At 39.6% G+C, this 17,359-nt stretch overlaps 1 protein-coding gene across 1 annotated transcript in view; it reads right to left on the reverse strand.

Annotated features, from left to right (window-relative positions):
• The window catches only part of NCKAP5 (NCK associated protein 5), a 371,509-nt gene that overhangs the window by 252,473 nt on the left and 101,677 nt on the right, over positions 1-17,359 (reverse strand). Inside the window, exon 2 of the mRNA XM_074594107.1 lies at positions 10,945-11,018. Coding sequence (XP_074450208.1) covers positions 10,945-11,018 — 74 coding nt within the window. The remainder of the gene's footprint in view (positions 1-10,944; positions 11,019-17,359) is intronic.

Below are 17,359 nucleotides of genomic sequence, written 5' to 3' on the forward strand. Positions count from 1 at the left end.
CCTTTCCCGAATTCCTAGTGCAATCATTGATTTCACCAGATATGCTAGGTTAACCGGGACTATAGGAATGAAAACAAATATTGTTAGTTCTTTAATTACTTTCAGGCCTGAGCTTAAATCTACTGAAATCAAGAGCAACGGAATTGGATTCCTGCTCTGTAACTAGAAGTGATATAGAATTATAGAGAAATAGTATTTATCTACAATTTAAAGCTATAATTACAACTTGAAAGTATTTTTATGCACATCGAGCTGTACTGTTCCTGACAGCTGAGATACTGTTCTTCTGTGTCTCTTTTAGATTAATAGTATCTCAGTTTCATACACAGCAATAAGTACATGTTCTAAATCATTAATTACGTCTTGTCCCTAGGCTTGCGCAATTTTATCTAGCATAGACGTTTAGAAGATAATACACTAGTCTTCAAACAAAATTAATGATTTTTTGCTTACCATTGCTTTGGAAGGATACTAAACAGCAATGCTCGTACTTCAGAACGCTAAAATGAAGTGGCATTAGCTCGATACATTAATGGTAGCCGTAGTTTTAAATATAGAAACCTAACAGCTGGCACTGACAAATGCAGTAATTGCCCAGTATAGGAATTTTGTCATTTTCTCAGAGACACCAAGCTCCTGTTGGAGGGACAGATGCTCCTTGAACTGAATTCTGATTCTTGCCTGGCAGTGTACATGCAGAGGTGATTTACTTCTGCTTGCTGTTGCATTCCGCAGCTCCTTCAAATGGGAGACACCTGGGACAGAACAGGTACGCTGACAGGCTGGAAGTGACCAACTTGCTCAGTAATCAATAATGCCAAAATTACCGTGTAATCTTCAAGAGTGTCTGTGCTTCAGGGAGAAACTTCATATGTAAAAATCTGGGGAGAAGAAACCTTCAGACAGGTACAGTTTTTAACTCGCTTCTTGTCCTTTTTAATCGTGATTTATTTACTTAGGACTGAAGCTATATATTGGTGATGTAATACTAGATTTTCAGATATTCTACCTAAAGGTTACTAGCACTTAACACTAGCCGTGTTCCAAAACTCTGTTATAAACATGAGCAGGGTAGAGATCGCGTGCACTGATGTCATTTATAGAAACAGTTGCTCTTTCAGCCTGAGACAGGACACTGTTCAGTGAGACCTGAGGCAGCGCTGCCCTTTTGGGGACTTCAGTTAAAATATCAGGACGATTGCCTGCGCATCTGGGAAAACTGCCAGGCCAGGCTATTACACAAAAAGCTGCGCAGTAGAAGCTGATGGGGACACTCACTGAGCACCCTGCGCTGGCAGGAAGAGTCACAGATCAGTCACTCGAGGAGAGAATCCGAGAGGGTCTACAACAAGCTGGTCCCCAATAACCATGTTGGTATTTCCCAGTACAGTCTGGTAAGCAGGACTACAGGAGGACTTGACATCTGTTACCGTCAGCTCCTGCTGCTGATGGTTACGTTCAGCCTGAAAAATAGACTATCAAAGTTTTCTCTTGATCTCAATGGAAATTTAGAATTCAGATCCTTCATGGGAATTCTGAGTATCTTTTGAATTGGCTGAAGAAAGGGCCAGGCGCTGCCATTTGCACATTTCCACATTGCAGAACAGAAGCGAAAGGAAATCTTGACATTCCCATCAGTGGGAGAAGGACAGCAGCTGGCCATTTTTTCAAGCATTTATAACAGTGTTATTAGAGACAAGGAGAAGAGGGATGGAGAGTGCTTACAGCTTTTGATCTGTGTTTCTGGACCAATCTCTCCAGGGCTCTGCAGGAAGATAGGTACTTCCTTTGCATTTGATCTCTCTTCCCCTACCAGGAAGAGTGTAAGACCATAAAAATACAGGAAGCCTTAGAGGAACCACGCGATACATACTTGTTTCTCTCAAAAGGGCTTAAGAGGCTCTCGACTTGCCTGGCAGAGGACTAAGAATCTGCTGTATGAAAATGAATATTGGATTTATTACGGCAGCATCCAGAACTGAACTGGGAAGAATTTGAGAGGTAGCATCAAACTAGCATCAGACCTCCTCAAGTACTGGGCAATACAAGCGTGTGCCTGTTCTGGCACCACGTGGAAGGAGATGGGCTTATCCCTCTGCTCTCTGTAAAGGTGCTGCATAAACTACAGCAAACTAAATACCCTGCAAAAGCTGGTGTCTCCTTGCTGCTAAGCATTTGCTGGAGATTAATCTAGTTTTTCTATTTTTTGCTAATTTAAGTTACACTTTCTAGACTCTGCTTGACTAATCAGGTGGTAATAAAACTAAGAGCTCTGTATTTTGCAAGCTTTTATTCATTTTTTTAAATCTATGGGGAATATCTACATAAGCAAGAGTTTGCAAATTCTGAGCTATGCTGATTTAAGTAGGAAAAAAATACGCTCAGGTCTTTAATAACTGATGAATGCTGCCTTATATTTGAAACCTGGTCCCTAGTGGAACCCATTACAATAATGTTTATACAGGTTTTTGCTGTAAATGCATGATATTTTCCCTACAGCAGAATATGTTGGAATTTACTCCTGATTAAAAAAAAATAACGTGCAAATGGGCCTTATCCCAGAATATGGGTTGCTATAGACATAATTATGTCCTTTCATTAATGAATAAAGCAATGGAAAATATAATCTGTTAACATAAAAAAGCATTTCATGCAGCAGGCAGAATTGATAGGAAGCGCACCCTGCATCTCCTGCAACGTGTCTAAACAGGAAACCAGCCAAATCCTACAGAATTAAAGGAAACTTTCAGAAAGCTGTGGATTACCTCCCCAAGCTCTTCCAGAGAGCTGATTACAGTCACTGCTAGAGAAACAGGAGACCAGGTGAGGCTCCTGCTAGCTACGCTAGGTATCCTGCTAGCTAGACAAAGGCTAGCTGCAGATCTAAACTTCTGCAGAACTAGACTCCTGTACATCTGGAGCTTTAGCTGCCAAGTGCACCCAAAGCCTGGAGAGCCCCGATGAGTGTCACGGGCGAAAGCGGGAAGATGACAGTGATGGATCAGCGCACACTTGACATTAAATAGCAGGAAGAGGTGATGTCACAGCTATCTACATCCGTGGTTTTCTCTATATTAAAAATATTTGCACCAGCAGATCAACATCAATATACTTTAAAATAAACTGTTTCATGAGAAGAGGGTAGAGCCCTTCTCTCCTCCCCTTGACAATACCCATCTCCTGACAGAGATCATTTACATGGACTTTATACTGCGGAGGGCCAAGGGCCAAGGACAGGAGTTGGAGGGGGCACTTCCAAAGACAGCTCTCTTTTTCCACGCCTCATCACGCCATGAACCATAGACACAAGAAAGTGCTTCTCCATCACGGAGCGTGGAATAAGATTGTCACCGAGCCTGCTTTAAGCTGTAAAACCTTTTAAAGATTCAAGCAGTGATGTGGGAACTTCATCCCCCAGATAGGAGTGAGCAGGCTGATAACACACAGTGCTGTGACATGAGACGTACAACCTTATTATTGATACACTGAAGTGGAACACAGAAGAACTCTGGCTTAGACACAGATCTCTTGGATAAGCTCCATTACTTAGAATATTCACGAATTTATTTTTCTCTGTAAAAGGGGAATTATGTTATTTCTGGTTTCATCTTTGGGGCTGAGGAGATGAAAACAATTTCTCACGTTGTGTATAAACTGGAACAATGAAGCCCTGTTCTCACTTGGGGTCTTAAAGTCTTGTTTTAATGTAATTTAGAAAAAATAAAAATGGTTGAGCATTACAGAATGAAATAGAAATGCTACGCTTGATTATTTAAATTCTCTTTCATGAGTGAAACTGATTTACAGGGAAAGGCGCTAACCTGACTCCCATGACTTCATGTACATTTTCTCACCGGCCTCTTCTACGTCTGCCATCAGCACTGCCCTGTTTGTAGGCTTTATTAGTGAAACACATCAGTGACGTACCATTCCTTTAAAAATAACAAATTCATACATTCTCCACTTCTTCTTCCTCAAACCCACCATCCCATCTAAACCCCTGCCTCACAACCTGCGCCTGTGCACTACTTATTTCTATAACACATTTTGACATCCTGTTTTTATAAGAGCCCAAATTCTCGTTTGTTGCCTTGATGTAAATCCACGGGTTTTCCTCTCCCAAATAGGAAACAGAGGCTCCGAGTAAAGATAGGGTTTTTCAGTCTTAGAGAAGACTTGAGGGCAATGTCACTGTTACTCATAGGAATTATTCTTTGCTCTGTGAATAATTCCAATAAAATCATTGGAATTATCTGAGGAGTGAAATATGATTCAACGTGAATAAGCGTGGCTGTGCCTAGACATTAGTGGAAGACTAAATTCAACCCCAAATAACAAAAAGAGACTGCAGAGAAGTTTCCCTTTGGAAATGTTTGATTTTTTAAAAAGGACTAGATGATCTGTGAGCAACAACAACCGATAATTGCATATGCGCTTCTTGTAAATTGTTACTTCGACCCGTTATTTGGTTTTGCATCTGAAAACTGAGGTATCATTTCGGATGAGTGGGGGGTCTGATGTCTCCCCATGCGGCCTGTGCTTTGGGAAAGGCCTGTGTTTCCCCCATGCGGCGCCGCAGTGGTTGTGCCCGGTGCCGGCTACCTGAGCCCATGTCTGCACTCAGGAGACACATACAAAAATCCTGCCGTACACACTTCCCTTCAGATAAAATCAGCTCAAAGCATTTTTTTTTTCCTAACCCTAAGTAGCCACTAAGGTAGTATGCGTATCTGCATACACAGAAGAGTTTGTTCTTATAAAAAATCCAAACCAAACAGAGACCCATGCCAAGATTATACATTTCATTTCCCAGCATACAAATGAGGATCTAATTTACTCTGGGCTGTTCATGCATTTTGCTTTTAACAAACATCCATATGTCAAATAGACCTTCCATATACTTCCCTGCTGGAGTTTTTTTTTCCTTTCAACTTGGTAGGGAACATTTGTGATCCTTATTCTACCAAATATATCTGAAGAATATATTTTGCTCAAGGCTTTCTATTTTTTAATTTAAGAGAAACAAATCAATTCGTGGCTCTGGCAGTCTCGCTATTATGACAAGCACACATCTGTGCAAAAATACCCCAATCCCTAATTAATGTTATTAACATTTTTAAATTTAAATTGGTTAATTTATTTAATTTTATAAATATGACCAGATGAAGTTACTTTTTGAAGAGCGCTTTTTCATCTTTTGTCTGCAGTTTTGATATCTGCGTAGTTTAGCATAGACATGGAGATATTTGCTTGTTTCAAAATAACTTTATATTCAGATGGTTCCAAATCCTTTATGTAATGACTTCAGTAACTGAGGCTTGACACTTCACTCCTGACTCACGCAGCGCTGATGCCCAGTGTTAATGGGAGTTTTCTCCAATTAAAGGAAACAGGCTGAGAGTCATATTCTTTAAAATTAATACTTGTTACTATGAATGTATAATTCAAAAACCATCCCAGATCATATTTCTCGTATACCACAGCGCATAAAATTGAGCTTAATTTTAAGTCATCTTAGTAAATACTGCACAGAAATATGCCCAGTCAGAGTTAAAATGACTCATTGTTGAAAGAGATTTAGTTATTGATCAGGTAAAGAGTTGCACATAAAATGGCTATCAATCAACTTTAATCAGTTGAGGTCAGTTATTTTATATGATTGGTGGAACCAATAAATTTTGAACAGCTGTAAACTTTTGTAAGATGTCTATTTTACTTTCTATTTCTTTAAAAGACAGTGATGAGTCTTGAACATTGAGATAAATTATACGGAAATAGGCACTTCTTTACTGCAACAAGTGTTCTAGCGGCCATCCAGTCTTTTCCCTTAGTTACCAGTTTAGTATTTATAGTGGACTGATGTCATATCTAGGGTTCATTTGGAACCTTTAACCTATTCTGTCTTACTTTTCTGTGATCCTATTAAAAAATATGATTTATAAGGCAAACAGTAATACACTTGCTTTCCTATATACTCGTATTCACGTTACTCTCATCCAGCTCAGTCGTGAAAAGGTATCTTTAACAAGTGTGGTGGGAGAGGGGCATTGTGCCGGGGAGTCAAAGGAAGCGAGGGGTTTCCATTCACAGATAATACAATGGCGGTGCTTTTTGTGGCCTGTAACTACATCTGCACTGCTCACTGAACCATCCAAATTTACACTCAGCTAAAGAAAAGCACATTTGGCCAAAAATCAGATACATTTTTAATTGGTATCCTAATGCGCATATTCAAATACTAATCCCTGGTAGAAATGCATATCTGAAGCAGTATTGTGAACTGTTATACAACTTGGTAGCCTTATATGGTTTTTATCTACATTTTTGTGTTAATTTATTCACGCATAAAGTCACAAATCCAACGCCTCAGCTTTAGAGAGGCACGTGTGATGTTATAATGTTAGTTGGCAACATCTGAGTACCTGTGGTGACTGACTGACTCCTAATTGCCAGGCTGGGTTCTGCCTTGCTTCAGCCAGCCTCGCCTCCAAACACTAAGGAAACTGGAAGGAATACATCAGTGCTTTCATGGATTTTACAGATTTATTATATATATCCACTTCTGTATCCAGCAGTGGTGTAGAGATGTAGCAAAAACTACCTCCAAAAACCACCACCCCCAAAAGAACACAGCAAAACAAAAAAATGTGAAAGAGATGAGGCAGGTGTTAGTGGCTAATAGCACAAAACACCTTTGTCCTGGCTTTATCCATTGCCAAGATGGTGTGGCCAGACAGGTGGATCGAGAAGCAAAGAAGAAGGAAGCCTCGTGCTCTTACAAACCAAACCAACCAACCAAGTCAAACCAAACCAAACCAAACCGAACCAAACCAATCTCTGCCTGCTGATCATGGGGTACAACAACGATTTTGGAAGATAACTCATTCCAAATACAGTCTAGAACTCATGTTCACATCATAGACCAGAGGCAATGTTTGTTATCAGAAACTTCCAGAAAGGGTTAAAACGGGGTGTCAGCCCCAGGACCTGGCTTGCTTTGACCTTAATTCCGCTCGGGCCAAGTTACTAAGCTCCTGACAAGAAAAAGATACTTGTGCAGAGCATGACCTTATGTAGCTGGGGTGGCATTTGGTTTTTTTCACAGCCTTCTTTACTGTAATATCATACATAGGGTTTTTCATTTGTTTGCCGTGCAACTTATTCCACTAAGATTAGTCCTTTTCTAGTCAAGCAGTTTAAAGCTAATCACAGTTGTTATTTTAATCTGTGCTCACCATTAAGAATTCTTGCAGAGCTCTTTTGCTTGTTAGCAATTATGGTCTCCCAGTGGAAGTTTATGATTACAGCAGAAGCAACCTGTTTAATGCTTGGCACCTCTTTAGTATACAAGCATTAAACCCAGGAGCATAGAAGGATGCTAATGCTGGTCATGAAAAGTATAGCAAATCTATTTAACAAACTCTGTTTTGAAAATACAGCGTTGGAGAAATGCCATGCAGTCCTCATGCACATTTGTGGCCCTCCCCCTCTGTGTCTTTCATTACTGTAATACGGTAATTAGGTGCTGTTGATCCTACATTCATTTTATGATTGTCATGTGTGACATGCAGGATATCCTCGTGCTGTTACCATGACAGACTACTGGTTCCAGCAGCACTGATAATAAAATTCCTTTGAAAGGTCTTAAGAACAGAGTCTGACCCTTCCATATTCAGGCAAGCATCCTATGCTGAAATACGAATTCTTTCTGCTGTTAAGGGAACTAGTAATTGCTCTCACTGATCCATGTGTCCAGACTTAAAAATTATCATCTACTGTCAAGGTCAATTAGCAAAGACTGCAGGAGCAAATTTCTGCTTTTCATGTTGATTGTCCATGTGATTCTGCCATAAAAATTATACATAGTAATAGACATTAGCTGAATTAGAGTATTAATAGACTATGTGAGAAAAACCACTGCAGGGGAATCCCCTACCCCTGACTAAACTCTATCCTATTTAAATCTCTTTCCAGACAGGGTAGAGCAGAGAAATCTAAAATAATCCAGTGTTCTGGTTCAAGCTGATACAGGGAGATGTGCAATCACTATTGGACATCACCTCCAGTGATAAATGTTGGTGATTTGCATCAACGGGGGTCAAATTTGTCTCATGTTGGATAAATTCATTTTGTTCAAACTTGAGAAATGGGAGAACCACTGACAAGCCAAATATGCTCTCATTTTCATCATTCTTCATGTGAAAATAATTATTATAGAATGTTCAGTGTAAGAAAAGCTGTGTTAAAAAAAGTCTGCATTTCCACATAGTAGTGAGGTACCTTCACTCGTTGTTGTAAAGGTTTTAAAGAACAGAACATCTGAAGCTGGGCTAGAGGTCTATTTTAGTAGAAAGCTATAAAACGTGACCTGACCATAGTCAGTTCTCCTGGGACGGCAATTACAGCAATAAATGTTCCACAGCAGATGCTAATGCCGTGTATAAACAGTCGTCCTCTAAAATGAAAAGAAATTTTTGCCCCCACATGTCTTTTAGGGTCCCATTGTACGTGTGGAAATGTAAAGGAAATGTAAAATTGATATGCGCACCATGACATCGGCTTTAGTCTCCTCTGTCTTAGCCTGGCCGCTATAAATCTGGCCGGGCTGTAAGTAATGCTGAAGGAGCTAAATGGTCAGAATTTGTGTCTGTCTGTTTTATTAGCTCGCCTGGAGTAAAGTAGGGGTTATCGGTCAATGTCAGGTTCAGCGCCCAGTGACCCACTGGGTTAAAATCATGGTAGTCACAAATCAAGAGCATAATGAAGTCTGAGAAGAGGGCTATGCTGATTTATTAGGACATCTGTCTGGCTGTAGGCAGCCTAGTACGGCCCCTGCGTAGGGCGAGCTATTAGCATAATCCTCACCATCAAACATTTTAGAGATTTAAAAGAGAGAAATAAAGTGTTCAAAGAAGACCGGCAAAACCAGAAGGGTTTATCTTGTAGTGCTTATTGTAAGTCTTAACTTTTTATACCAATGCCCCATAAAAATGATATTAAAAATAAATTAATATTAAAAAGAAATTACTGTCTTCAGTTTTCAAAAACCACTGGATTTTCAGAACGCATCTGAATGTCTGTTCATATCAACCCCTGCTACTTTTCAAAGACTTTTTGATCTTTTAATTTTTTATTATTCGTTTATATTTAACCATAGTAGTGTCATCCACATATAAAGTTATCACCTTCATTCTCACAAAAATAATCTCCTGAATTCTGTAATCTTAAACGTAAACTTCTATTTTTTGTGGCCACTTTTAAAGGAAAGCAGGAATTTTACACAGACTTTCTGAGTTTTGCCTGTAAGACTAAGTCCATATCACAACTGCTGTACGCTGTAAATACTATAATACTACTTTATATCCTATAGGCCAGGAAGTGTGTGAGCTGCATACCAACTCCTACTGCCATGTGCAAAGCTACTTTTTTTTGTACATGAGAGGCATTCAACTGAAAAATCACACGGATCGTTATTTCTTCCTTGATCAGAACTAGGGTGAAATAGGTTTTAATCTATGAAGATTAAGTTATTCCCTGAAGACTATTTTATATTTGACTATGCATTAATAAAGATTGTCGCCGCTCATACGCCTTCAGAAAAAAAAAGTTAAATATTGCATTTAAAAAAATATATGGCTGTGAAGGTTGAATGAGTCTCATCACTGGTATTATTCCATTTCCTCTCTATTAATAGTTATTCCAGACAGGAATTTAGCTTGTAGCTATAAAAATATGAGGTGGTGAGTAGTTAATAAATAGATACTAAATACTTAAGAAAATACAAAGTAAAAGCAAATACTGCAAAGCGCTGTCATCCAGATCTGTTTAAACCAGCTGTGATAACAACAATTCTATACAAATGAAAAGTCTGGAAGAATTAATTTTAAAATGATCAAGAGATAATTAACTCATTAAGGGTGTGAGACTTCTGAGGTTTCTGAAGAGTAGGTAATTTCTTTGCTATTTTTACCATGTCATACCAGAACAGCCCTGAGACAACAGCTAGAGAACAGTACTGCTGAAATACAATAAAGAATCTATAGATCGAGACATTATTGCCATGACGTCACTGTTATGAATGACGCTTGATCAATTTTGGAAGGATGCAAACAATGCACAACCTCTCGTCCTACCTAACGAAGGCATCAGCAGCCACCCAGCAGCAAAGCCACTGAAGTACACGATGTAATAAAATTGCTGTTGCAAAGAGGAAACTATGTCTGGAATGAGGTGAGCACCTTTTTGTGAGAGCTGACGACCTCCCCCTGCGAGTAGACGACATTTCCTAGATCAGACCAAAGCATGGAGGTTTGCAAGGTCCTATAGCCATCTTACCAGAGGGACGCAGAGTTTGAGGAGATCTTCAAAGTGCCCATGCAGTTATCACACGTGCTGTACGGCAGAGTAGAAACACCCACTAGCTGCCCACCAGCATGTGGAAATCACGGCTTTGCTTAAGCCAGAGTTAAGTCTGGGCAGCCTGCACTGAGCAACGTGAACAGAGAAGAAATAGAAAATCTGGACAATCAAGAGTAGTGCAAAATTTTACACCCATGTTTATTTTACTTTCACAACTCTCAGTTCCTCATGCTGACAGTTTGTACGCCATGCAGTGAAAACACCTATACTCAAGAATATAAGACCATTTCTTAAATTCAGTCCAATTAAAAGAATCTGAAGTAGAGTTAACACCCGCTGCTTAGAAAATGAAACATGAGGAACCCCATGCATGTGTGTGACTGCCCTGATTAGCAAAGGCAAGATTCAACTCATGTGTGATCCGTACTTATTTCACTTAGGTAAGATTTGCTAGTCTGCAAAGCATTAAAAAGTGGAGAAACTAAATACCCAATCATTTATTTGAACTCAAGAATGAAAACTATGGAGTGCAGTATTTTTTCCAAAATAGCAACATAAATAAATATGTATGTGAATAATACTTGCCTCCATAAATTCCAGCGTTGTTCTTCCAGCTGAGTCACTAAATGCTCTATGTATTTGTTTGAGTCCATATATTCCTAAATGAAAAATGATTAAAGGTTAGTTTTTCAATGTGCAAAGCATTTGTAAAATTTTGAGTAAAAGACAGTCAGAGTCAGTTTGTGGAGTCCACTTTCATTTTGCATCCAAGGTTATCCCATGTACACAGAAATCACAATGATGTAAAAATCTAGATTAAAGCCAAATTTGGATTCATACCAAGTGTACAGGGCAGTAGCACAATACATTTTTCAGAGATTATTTGAGCGGAAGACAAAAGGCGGTGAGGATATTCAAGCTGCAAAAATAAATTAGAATACATATGAATACGTATACCCATATTCTAAGACCAGAATTATCTTCCCTCGATCGAGACTGAAAAATAGCTTCTCAACAGTGCAGTCACCATTTTGGTGCACGTTTTGTTTACTTTAGGTATAAATCAAAGTGAACCCAAGATTTGAGTCAAATATTTATTTAATGGAGAGTATGAAAGATATTATACTAGGTACCCTATTTGAAAACGAAACTCTAACTCAGCTCCTATATAATTTTCCAGTTCAACTTTTGCAGATGCTATAACTTGCAATATCAGCTATATGAAGGCTACTGTATTTGTGTCTAGACAGAATTTCTGATAAATAATCATGTTCAGATGAACAATTCAGATTTTTTTCTTATTGAAGGCTATTCTTTAAACTCAATGCAAAGAGGTGATGCTTATTCTCAGCACAGAAATACGTCAGTAATAGAAATACACCACTTTATTTCCAGGAGGAAGGCAACTTCAGTGTGATTTATATAAAATATTTCAGAGTGATCCCATAGAATAACATGTGATATAATATGATATATTTGTATGACAGCAGTACCAACACAGCCACATTACTATTATTCTGAGAACCTATCAGTAATAATATAACTATCTTGAAATATCTCAGCAAACCAAAAATATGATTCAAACCTCATACTTCAGGAAATAACAAGTATTGGAGTACTGTATGGAAACAAATCCATCTTCACTTTCTGGAGACAAAAACTCCACTTTTTTAGCTTTGGACTCATCACAGAACCACTTCACGGGGGTCTAGTTTGCCTTAGGGATTGTTTCTATACTATTATTATTTATTTTGTGTACAAATACGGATTTTTGTTGCAAAGTAGTTGGTTCTTCTTAGCCATTTGTCTTCATGTCCAGGAATATGAGATAGCTACTACAGGGACAGTACATCACCGTGGCTTCTCAAGGTGAAGATAAATGTTAGCTGATTTTAATTATCATAATTTATATATAGATGTACATTTTTATTTTTCAGGACTGGAATTGGAAGTGATTTTGTGTTTCTGCCCATAGTAATTATTTTCTTGTTCTGATTGAGAGAGAGAGAGAGAGAGTGCCTGGTTCCCCAAAGGCTATCGTGACACAAAGGAATGGTCCCTGGCACAGACGGGAAGGAAGAGTAAGACTCTGCTCCCGAGGAGTCTCTGCAAATGCATCGGGGCCAGATCCTGTTCCAACTGCCTTGCTCGAAAACCTTTGGGTGTTGTGAAACTTTCCATTAAACTCTGTGGTTGCCCCAAGCTTAAATTTTAGTCTAGATAGATGTATCTTGTAGTTGTTACTTTCATAAAACATTGAATAATGTAAATCCCGAGAAAAGCCATGAAGTTCAGCGGCATTAGTATAGCTTTTGTACCAGTGCTGCTTGGATTAGATGCTGGCTTCAGCACCACCTCTTACTCTCCCTGTTGCTCGCCTGAATTGAATTTTACTTAGAGTACACCACGTCAATTAAGCAGCAAGTTTTTTCTAAGCCAATACAGGTAAAGTCACTCTGTAATACACGTATGTTACAGTTTAGAAAAATTATACTGTACAAACGTATAATGATGATTAGTTGCAGTACCAAGTTCATTAAAACAAGCTGCCTTCGTTTACTTTATATTTTTTACTACATTGAACCTGGTATAAATTAGTATTAATACCTTTATATCTTTTTAATGTAATATTAAACAATATTCCTGATTTATTCATCAGTGCACTTTGCCCTACAGGCAAGGATAGAATCAGCAGTTTTATTCTGCATGGTTCTACCATGATAATTTAAAAATCTCATTCTGAAGCAATTTTCTCAAAAACATTGTCTAGAAATAAAGCCAATGGGGAAAAAGAAATCAGTGCGTTTATCCTGTATGACTGCCTTAATGTTAAGTTTTTCCTGTGCGAATCAGAAATATTATTGTATTTCTCTTTGAAGACCTGCATCTCAGGAGTATGTAACCTGTCAGTGTGCAAAAGTGATGTAAAAAAATCAACCAAGATTTGACAGAAACATCACGATTAGAAGTACCTCCTTTCTTCTATGCTGCTATGGCACGTTCATGTGCCAGCTGTGTCCAAAGCAAGCCATCTGCTTCAGCCAAGGTTCCCAAGCCCAGGTTTCTGCTCTTTCCTGTTATCAGCTATCCCAATAAGCCAAATTCTGCAAACCCTGGGTCAGAACCTGGTATTATCATTTTGTCTACATGAAGCAAATAGCAAACAGTCATTTGAGATTTAGAGCATTAGAGCAACTCTGTGATTTAGAATAACTCGGCACATTCGGTGAAAGCATAAAATCTGAGAAAAGCCCCATACTAATCACACTTGTTCACAAAGACTATTTATACAATTCAGGAAAGTACTGACATTTTTCAGTACCAAATAGATCACATTGAGAGGAGTAAGACAAATATTTCATAGCTTCCTTGGAGCTCTGTCATACGAGTGCTTGCATCAGGTAGACTTTGAGTAGCATGGCTAACTGTCGAGTCTGAGAAATTAGATAAAGCATCGTTTTCTGATGCAAGCGTATGACTTCAGGAGTTTGCGTTATTGGAAGGAGGATCCAAGTGACTCATACATACGTAAAAAAAATACCTTTTCATTATTGAAATGGAGACAAGATCCAATAACTGAGTAAGGATAAGAATCATTTAGGTAGACACGACCGGTACTTATACTAGATACTAATAAGACAGATCAATCAAACAGGAGAGAAAGGCTGTGAACGCACAATGGCCCCAGGGCTTCAGAAGTCGCTCACAATTCTGCCTGCTCCCACCAGAAGGCTCAGCACTGAGCACCTGAAAAGCTGGGGAGGGGGGTGAGGCTGTGTAAGGCCAAGTTAACATTTTCAAAATTATACGGCATTTTTAATCTGAAATTGGAGGCTTCAAATTAGTGTATTTTTTATAAATCTGATGATATTGTATAGTAATTCTGCCGGTTGTGGAATCACCATCTGTGCTGTTATTCACCATTGGACTAGAGCTCCGCAGCCTGAGCTGCGCTGGCTCTGCTTCGAGCCCCACTCTGATCTCCAGCTATTCCTCCCAACCTACAGGATTACTGAGGAGTCCATGATTAAAAATAAAAAAATAATTAAAAAAAAAATTTTAAATCCTTTTCAGAATAATGGGTGAAACCTGTTCCCTTTCCTCTCAATTACTTAGCTTCCAGCCAGGAGGATTTCTCCTGTGATGCCATATAACTTCACTGTTTTAAGGAAAAAGAAAAAGCCTTCTGTAATAAGTTTAAATGCAGTAGAAAATCTTTCTAACAGCTGCATAGATTCTGGCATCCAGGAGGAGTTGGTATGCAAATGTCACATACCAGCTCATCTAATTTAGAGAGCATTAGAGAATTGCTTTACCAAAATTGTCACTGTTTTGAGCTGAAGCACAAGCCTAAAAATATACCTAAGTATGTTTTTTTGACAGAACTAAATATCTAACTTCGCAATGCGTAATTGTTTTGCTTTTTTTTTTTTTCTTTTCTTTGTTAGCTGGACGGCTGTCAGGAAAAAAAGAGGAAGAGAAAGGAAATGAAGTGCCTCCACTGAGGCCCGGGATCCACTGCTCGGTATTTTGGTTGGTTACGTGGGTATTTGTTCTGGCATGCCCATGTTGTTGTGCTGGGCAGGGTATCAAAAATTATACAGCACACAGAACATTTTCCCATCCATTGTTACAGAGCAAACCCTTAGGGCAACCTTCGGCTTATAACACAGGAGTCCCTCGCTGGAAGCTGGAGGTGATAAATTTAAGCTAAAGAAATAGCACGTAGTCTCTGCCTCTCTTAAGGAACTTGCACAGCTTGGTATCAAAGAGAGTTTAATGAGCTTAGCAATATGTGAAAAGGATTAAGGATACAGTCGTCGATCCAGCAAATCACTTGATTACGCACTTAATTCAATAGGGCTACTCATGTGCTAGAAGTTCAGCATGTGCTTCAGCGCTTTCGCTGGGCAGTGGTCACTGGGAGGGGGGCGGTGCGGTGGTGGTGGACCAGGCCATCCTGTGGCTGTTGTGCCCCAGATCCTGGAGCCGCTAAACCCAGGCTCCTCCATCAGGCATGCAGGGACACAGCGGCTGCCCTGCCACTGCTCTCCCTGTTACGAACAAGCTCCCAGGGAAAGACCTGGGCATACAGCTGAGATGCCGGCATTGTGCAGAAAATAGGGAAATCGGGATAGAACCTAGAATCATAGAATAGTTTCAGTTGGAAGAGACCTTTAAAGGCCATCTAGTCCAACCTCCCTGCAATGAGCAGGGACATCTTCAACTACATCAGGTTGCTCAGAGCCCCGTCCAACCTGATCTTGAGTGTTTCCAGGGATGGGGCATCTACCACCTCTTTGGGCAACCTGGTCCAGTGGTTCACCACCCTCATTGTAAAAACTTTCTTCCTTAATATCTAGTGTAAATCCACCCCTTTTTAATGTAAAGCCGTTACCCCATTACCCATAACCTAGGCTGGCACTCATCTTCCTGCAGACCAGCTTTGAAACCGGGCTGGGAGGTGAAAGTCATACACAGCCCCATAGAGCCCAAAGGGTCCCTTTCTCCCTCTGGCACATCTAACACTGCTCCTGGTTCAGTTGGGACAGACATGGAGCAGACAACCCTAATGCAACCCTACCCTTTGACTCCACTAATATTTTTATACCAGACAGGAAAACATCAGCATGAATTCAGGCTGTTGTGCTTCAGAGAGGAGGATGTTTGTTGTTGGGGAGTAGAGAAAAACACGGAATGAACAACCTGATAAACGCACAGACAAGTTCCTGCGAGTATCTGGAATCATCCAGCCTCGGAGACAGGGAGCCGCACAGAGAGCCCCCAGTCATCTGCCACAATGCGGAAAGTCGTATTTTCACAGGGAAAGGTTATTAGAAATCAAACAACAACAAAGCTGTCTGCAGCCAAACAGCAGACTGTTGCAATTAGGAAATGATGTTAGCAAAGCAACGAGTGGATGGGATTGACCTGTGAGGGGCAGATCTAAGCTGTTACACCAAGTGTGGAGACAGAAGTCATCTTTGAAGGATCTTGGAAGAGTGCCCTGGGGTAAAGATTTAGATGTAGGGAGAGTGCCTTCAGAGACTATTAGAGACTATTATAACTTTTGTAAAATATTTATTTTTGTTATCATCCTGCTGCATAAACCTTTGATAGAAAATAGGCTTTTTTCCAGCAGCCCAAGAGGACATACACATATGTATGTATTCTTGTCTGGACTGTGTTTTTCGCATGTCTGAAAGTGTTATAATTAAGGATTTGAGTCAGCTGTCTGTTATACAACATTACACAGCTGCACACTAAAAATAAATCAGGTATAAAAAAAGATAAAATCTCTTTGCATTAGATTTTTTTTGTCACTCCCTTCAATACCACACCTGGCTAGACTGCTCACCTTTGGTGCTAAATAGCAATAAAAGCTAAACCGTGCAGCTCAAGAAAAGATCTTTTAAAACTGCCATTATTGCTGATTTATTCTTTTCCTACCTGATTTCACCATGTTATTTTAATTGTCAGTTTTATTAACAATGGGCACGGAAGTGTACACTTAGAGCATCTGCAATGGAGCAGAAGGCTGGCAAGAGCCCTCGTGCACATACTGTGGAATTACACCATTATGGTAAAAACCAGTAATGATTATTTTAATAAATATGTTGAGCAAATTTCTTAATTGTTCAAAATCACTTAAGCCTCAGTGAACAGTTTATATTACATCTCAGCTGCAGTCATTAAAACTGATTTACCGACTCATCTGCAGCCAGTTGTTTTTGTAAAAAATCAGCTGGGTTTTCCTCCTGCTGCTGCTTGGCTTCCGCTTTGCACCCTGTTAAATGGCTCTATCCACAGAGGACAGCAGAGTTTAATAAAGCCTGAAATAGCACAAGCTCGTTAGCTAACAGACAGATTCTGCACCCTGTGCACTGTGAATGCGGAGATGGTTCGCAGAGGAACGCTATCCACATTCACAGCTGGCATCCAGAGCTCCACTGCATTGGAATTTTTGCCAGTTTGTCCCTGAAGATATACAAGCTCTGGG

This window comes from Larus michahellis, chromosome 7 (genome assembly GCF_964199755.1).
Source record: "Larus michahellis chromosome 7, bLarMic1.1, whole genome shotgun sequence".
In the NCBI taxonomy this organism is placed as follows: Eukaryota; Metazoa; Chordata; class Aves; order Charadriiformes; family Laridae; genus Larus; species Larus michahellis.